Source organism: Eriocheir sinensis, unplaced genomic scaffold, assembly GCF_024679095.1.
Source record: "Eriocheir sinensis breed Jianghai 21 unplaced genomic scaffold, ASM2467909v1 Scaffold1749, whole genome shotgun sequence".
Taxonomy (NCBI): domain Eukaryota; kingdom Metazoa; phylum Arthropoda; class Malacostraca; order Decapoda; family Varunidae; genus Eriocheir; species Eriocheir sinensis.
Window position 1 is genome coordinate 16,555 of NW_026111127.1, and position 7,076 is coordinate 23,630.

The 7,076-nt window shown below is 47.9% G+C and overlaps 1 protein-coding gene across 1 annotated transcript; it reads right to left on the reverse strand.

Moving 5' to 3' along the window:
- Positions 1-3,106: 3,106 nt before the first annotated feature.
- On the reverse strand, positions 3,107-6,572 carry LOC126990559 (glucoside xylosyltransferase 1-like). Its single transcript, XM_050849172.1, has 2 exons — positions 5,158-6,572; positions 3,107-4,990 (listed from the first exon to the last, which is right to left on the reverse strand). The coding sequence occupies exons 1-2, from the start codon at positions 6,223-6,225 to the stop codon at positions 4,787-4,789; spliced, it is 1,272 nt and encodes a 423-aa protein (XP_050705129.1). The 5' UTR covers positions 6,226-6,572; the 3' UTR covers positions 3,107-4,786.
- Positions 6,573-7,076: the final 504 nt, after the last annotated feature.

Below are 7,076 nucleotides of genomic sequence, written 5' to 3' on the forward strand. Positions count from 1 at the left end.
TATATATATATATATATATATATATATATATATATATATATATATATATATATATATATATATATATATATATATCTATCATCGTCATCATCATTTCGTTTAACTTCCGTTTTCACTCTTCAGGAATGGTTGGACGGTTTATGGCTCTGAAATTGAGCCATTTTCAGTTTTTGGTGCAAGATTTTCAGGGTGCATGCCCTTGCAAACCCAACCTCCTATTATAAGTGGTGGCCCTAGCCTTTGCCTGAACGAACATGCCAAACCCTACAAGGCAGCAGGGGGCTATGAGGTTTACCACCTGCTATTTCACCCATAGCTGGGACTGGATGGCCATTGACTGATAAACATGAGTTCATCTGCCCTTAGAATGGTCTTGTTTTTAATCCACCTGGGGTCCAGCACACACTCCTCACTGGTCCAAAACAAAACCAGTGGGGTTGCCGGTTTAGTCGGCGACTACCCGACCATGTCATATACATATACATGTCACTCCCCACAAAGAGGCAGCGAGCGCCAAGCTAAGCTCTGACTGGCTGAGAGCCGCGGACCCTACGGCGCAGGCTCAGCGAGGCAATATATACCCCCGTTTACCAGCAGCTCAATATATATATATATATATATATATATATATATATATATATATATATATATATATATATATATATATATATATATATATATATATATGAAATACACGTGGCTTTAGGCACAACTAACATAAATACCACGAAATAATTTGAACAAAATGGAGAAAATTGCAGTGAAGCTTTGCTTTTGACGTTAAGGAAGGATTATGCCTTGTTCATAATAGTGAGGCGAAGCTGTGTATCCGTGGTGCAGTGGTTAGCGTGTCTGGCTGGGCATCCACGGGTCTGGGTTGGAATCCCGGCCCGTTCAGTCGACACGCAGGCCATCCATCTGTTCACCCTCCCTTTCAGATGATAAATGGATACCTGGGGAAATCTGGGGTATGTAAACTGTGGGAAATGGGGTGTCACACTGACTGTGACCCAGCGTAATGAATTACTTACCGCCACAGACTCAAGGGGCAATGTGACGAAGATGAGCACCAAAGCAACGCGTATAGAGGGGTTGCACTGACGTCACACCGCTTCGCTTTTGTTTTGGGAGGGGCAACTGTCGGCCATTTTGGGAGGCAGGAGCGATCAGCCGAGCCCCTGCCCCCTGATGGTAGCTGGCCCGTGCCTCCCGTCTTCATGACACAGTCTAAGTGAATGTGCAAGTGGTCTGGACAGTGAGGCTGGGCTTCGTTATATAGCTATCCATTGGGCTGCCTGATGATGATGGACATACAGTGTATACATTTGTTGTCGAACCTTAACCTTGTGTGAGTATCGATGTTGTATATTTACAACGCGCCACTTCCTTTAAATGCGTATTTGCGCCTGCGCGCGGGCATTTAAACTGCGTCGGCACCCCACATCTCGCCTGCCGCCTCAGTTTGGTGCCTGCTGTCAAGCTGTGAGGGTCTCTGTGCTACTTCGCCCTCCCTTCATGGTGTATGAGCCACTTGCGTTGCATTTCAGCAACATCATTATACAAGCTGTGACTGTTATGTAAGTACATTTAAATGCGTATTGTTTTGATAATAAAATTCATAACAATAACATTTGTTGGAATAACTTAGTGAAATTTTTATGTGGGGTTCGTAAGTGATTGTGCTGACGTATGCCATTTACAGAATTGAGGTATGTACCTTATTTTTTTTTTAAGATTTTTTTTTCTAAGACATGCTTTTTGTTTTGTTTTACAGAAATCATGTCGAAGCCAAGTTTGACCGACGAGGAGATAAATGAGTTGTTGGAGTGGGATGACTCGGACGGAAGTGAGTACGGGGAGGATGGGACCGACAACTGGGAGGTTGACGAGGGGGTGGATGAGGTTTACGTGGATGTGGAGGGAGATGAAGATGACCCTACCCCAAGGCCCTCTGAAAAGGGGACCTCGAGGAGTACCTCCCCTCCCCCACCTCCATCAAGCCCTGCAGCCACCCCAGAGGCTTCCCCTTCATCTACAGACATGGTAACACTTTGCACCACACAAGAGGAGGCAGCAGAGGCAGAAATACACGACCTGGCAACTCCACTCTCCACTCTGACCCAGCCAGCCACCTTATCTCGCTCGCCTGACCTCTTATCTTGTGTAAACACAGCAGCCTACCCCACCACTACAGTTTCCACCACAACAACACCTCTTGCCTCCTGCCATCATCACAACTCGTAGCAGGACACTGTTCCAGCCCTCTACACCTCTGCCTTCCACCTCTACACCTGCTGATGATCAGCCCACCCCTGCCACCCCTGCCACCCCTCACCGACCCAAGCGTGGCCGTGTGTTCTCTCCTCGTCCATCTACGTCTCGTGGGTTGCTGGATGATGATGATGAAGACGTGGATGACCCACAACCACTGCCTTCTGCTGAACTCCTCCCCTCTACAGCAGTGAGATCATCCAAACGGAGGAGGGGGCCCCAGAATCCAGTTGTAGGGCAACCGCTGAGGAGTGTGGGCTCAACACTACGTGGAAGGGACAAGAGGAAAACTGTGTGGAGGCCTGATTCGAAAAGTAACCTTACCAGGTTGCAGGTGACATACGACACTCCAGGAAAAACCTCCGATGTGTTTGATGGGTTGGAAAACATTGATGAATACTTCCACCAGTTCATCGATGACTACATGCTGGCTATGGTTACATTGCACACTAATGACAGGGTCGCCAATGTTATGAGGGGTGCGGTGCGGCGCCTTGGTATCCCAAGACTGAGCATCAGCCTCCGTAGCCTCATACGTAACACTTTCAATGTCCCACCTGAGGAGAGGCCAGCAACACAGCAAAAGAAAACTGAGAAGAGGCAGCGGTGCTTCCTCTGCCCCACCAGAGAGCAGGGACGAACCCGGGTCTGCTGCAGTGGATGGGAAGTCCGTGTGCATCCCACTACTCTGTCTTCTGCCCCTCCTGTTGCTAGGGTGAGGAACTATTATGTTTTCCAGTTTTCTTGAGTGTGTTATGCAAGTGTACATTTCATTGGTATCTAATGAGTTATATGGATGTTGTGCATCTCTGAACCCCTAAAAGACCCTGTAACTCGACCCTCTCTAGGAAAATAATTTATTTAGTACCTTATCTTATTTCGATTTCCATGAAACTTCCACAGTAGCTTTGTCAATGATTGGGTAGTATACATAAAAATTTTCATGAAGTTTAAAGCATATTTAGGTACCCAAAATTTTTTTTTTTAAAGAAACAAGAAAAACAGGGTGAGAAAATTTTACTAAAGTTTGACCTGTTCTATTTTTCAGCGTGGATTTTGCAGAGAACTGGGACTGTGCAGGCTGTGAGAGACAACTGTAATACACCGATCTCCAGAGGCTTTATTTTTTTGTATGGACATAAGTATTTTTTTTTTTCTAATGATAGTTAAAATAAGGTAGAAGTTTTTTGTATTCTTTGTAATAAAGTACATAAAGCATTCTGATTGTCTTTTTCACCACTTATTAGCACTAAGTAATGTCTAAAGTAATTTTAGAAAGAACAAACATTAAAGTACAACATACCTAAAGTGGTCATTTAAAGCGTTAAAGTCACAGTTGCAAAGGTGCAACACGATATACAATATGGGTACTGAAAATATCGATATTCATCCAGGGTTAAGACGTATTTGATGATAGGAACGATGAATGTATGACTGATTTGGCCCCGGGCGTATTTGGTTGGAGCATGGGAACGTGGGGGGTTCGCAAAGGGCCCACTGACCTATGCTTGGCAGCCCCTGTCTATCTGCCGCGGGTGGCAGTGTGGCACTTGTCAGTGGCAGTGGTGGATGGGCCACTAGCACCCACACTCACACAGTGGTGGATGGACACTGACACACACAGTAATGGGTGGACGCTAACACCCACCCACCCACACAGTAATGGATACACTGGCACCCGCGCCCACACAGTGATGGATGGGCCACTGGCACGCCCACCCACACAGTGGTGAATGGACGCTAGCACCCGCACCCACACAGTGATAGATACACTAACACCCACACCCACACAGTGATAAATGGGCCACTGGCACCCACACCCACACAGTGGTAGATGGACACTAACACCCACACCCACACAGTAAGAGATGGACACTAACGTACACACCCACCCACACAGTAATGGATGGACGCTGGCACCCACACCCGCACATTAATAGATGGACGCTAGCACACCCACCCACGCAGTAAGAAGTGGACACTAGCACACACACTCACACAGTGGTGGGTGGACACTAGTACCCCTACCCACACAGTAATGGAAGGGCACTAGCACACCCACCCACACGGTAGCGGATGGACACTGACACCCACACCCACACAGTGATAGATGGGTCTCTGGCACCCACCCACACTGTCATAGATGGGCCACTGGCACACCCACCCACACGGTGATGGATGGGGCACTAGCACCCACATCCACACAGTGGTTGATGGGCCGCTAGCACGCCCACCCACACAGTGGTGGATGTGCCACTGGCACACCCACCCACACAGTAACGGATGGACACTAAAACACCCACCCACACGGTAGTGGGTGGGCCGCTAACACAAGCACCAGCACAGTAACATGGCGGGGAAAAGCTGAGGAGCTCTCTTGCGGTAAATATTTGCCTCCCAAAATGGCGGGCCTTTGCGGGGCAGCTGAGAAGTGATCAGCTGATCGCTGATGATGACGTCACGTGCAACCCCTCTATACCCGCAACTTTAGGTCACCAAGACGTCAGTCATAGGGTCAGATCGACTGGGGCAGCTTGAGAGTGCTGGTCATGGCGGTGTCGGCAAGGCGGAGCGTGAGGGCGTGATTCAGCCCCGAATAATTGCTGCAGGGGAACACTGGCGCCCAGTAGTCAGCCAGGGCAAGGTGACCCTCTACCTTCGTCAGCAGTAAACGCGGGTCGTCTTCTAACCGTAGCCGTGCCAGGTTTGTGTACATTACCTGCCAACGAGAGGAAACATGACGTTATTAAATACCAACCTTTGGCAATGGCGTATGAGGAATGGCATATGGGTATACCTATAGTATAGTCTTTTGCACCATATTTAGATTGCACTTATCAGATGAGTATGGTGACCCGTAATTTTGATGCTTAGAAATTTACACACCAAAAACTTTCTGTCTATGAGTTTGAAGAAAGATGTGCTTGCGCCATGCAGAATGAGGATGCCCGCCGACAGGCAGTCTGCACATGGTGGTGCCTCAGGGAAGCAGGAGGAGGGCAAGAAGTTCCAGCGAGACGTCACTTCAAGTAGCAGGTGAGGTCTGTGGAAGAGGTAGTGGTTGACGGCGTCCTGGTCGTGGCGAGGTGATGGTGTGACTGCTCCGAAGCGAAGTACAGCGCTGCCCAAGCCCCCTCCAGGGAGCCGCCGCAGACGCGTCAGATTGGCTGCCATGACACCCGTGTTTAGCCCTACACGGCCCGCGAAGGGGTGCCGAGGGCTGTCCAACAGGTACTGAGGCTCCGGTGCTAGGGCGAGTGCCTGGCGGGGACCCATGGACCGTAGCAGCCACCACAACTCCTCGGCAGGACCTAGAAACACCACGTCTGTGTCCACGTAGACGACGGCATCGTGTTCTGGCAGCGCCTCCGCCAGGAACTGTTTCGCCCAAGCGCACGGTCGCCAGTGTTCCTTGATAAGGGGCTGATCCTGTGGCAGCCAGACGGGGCGGTGCTGAAGTAGGAGTCGGTGGCGGGGGAAGGCGGCGGTGAGGTTGAGCACTTTGTGAAAAGTGTCGAGAGTATCAGTCAAAACAATGATATGCCACACCGGAGACTTGCTGAAGTAGAGCAGTGTTTTGAGCATTGTGTTGAGCTGTTGGGTCTGTCTCCACCAAGACTCAGGTACATGCTTTGTGATGTTTGTCTCTTTCTTTTCGTTCAGGATGTCAATGAGTAATTCGGGGTCCTTGTCCTCGTTCCCACCAACATCACAAGCTACAATAACCATAGGGGACTCCTGAGACGGGCTGCCTTCAGTTAGAGGCCGAGGAATGACATCAAATCTGTTAATAGTCTTCCAAGAATATTCCCTGAATTTGTAATGCATATACAGTAACATGCCGAGGAGCCACACCAAGGCAACAACATTAAGAAGAAGTTTTCCTGCTTGCACACGGCGGAACACGGCAAGTGACATGATGCAATGGGTGCGTGCATCCGCGGTTGAGTGCATGTGTGGCGCAGATAGTCTATGTTTGCCTTTGTCGCTTTTTCACAACGACCGCCACACGCATATGAATCGATGAACACTCTTAAAGCAGAATTTGCCAGTGTAGCAGGTTATACGCATGTTACTATACTTCGAAATGTATATTTTTGTTCATTTCCTACGAGAATTCTGACACAATGAAAAACGATCCTGTTGCCCTGCTCCGTGTTGGTGGTCGAACACTTCACTACACTTTCAACCGCCCGAGGATGGCCAGGTAGAGTGGGAGAATGGTACGGGGGAATCTGACTGGTTATTCTTGTTCTTTTCCTCCTTACTGCTCTGTAGAGGAAAATGGTTCAGAAATATTGCAGGCGACTGAAAAGACGGCTATAAAACAATAAAGTTTAAATATATATAGATATATATATATATATATATATATATATATATATATATATATATATATATATATATATATATATATATATATATATATAAAGAGTTGTATCGTATGTCAGATTTCAAAGATCCGCGGATGCGGATGTGTATGCGGATGTCATATGTACATATTTTGCGGATGCGGAAGCGGATTCGTGTCATGATTTCATTATTCAAGGAATAGCCCGTGGAAAAATACCGCGGAAGTGGCCGCCATTTTGATTGAGAGAGCGGGAACTAAGCCCTCACCAAGGCGGGAAACCAGGCAGGCGGGAAACAGCACCTATTTCAAATCATATTCGTTATTACTGCCTAAGCTGAGCTATGTGTGGGATGCTTGACCCCACTAATACCTAGTGCATGGTGTTAGGTTATTAATAAATAATAATCCATAGCCGTTAGAGCGTTTTAGCGTAAGTGTTGCATAGAAAACG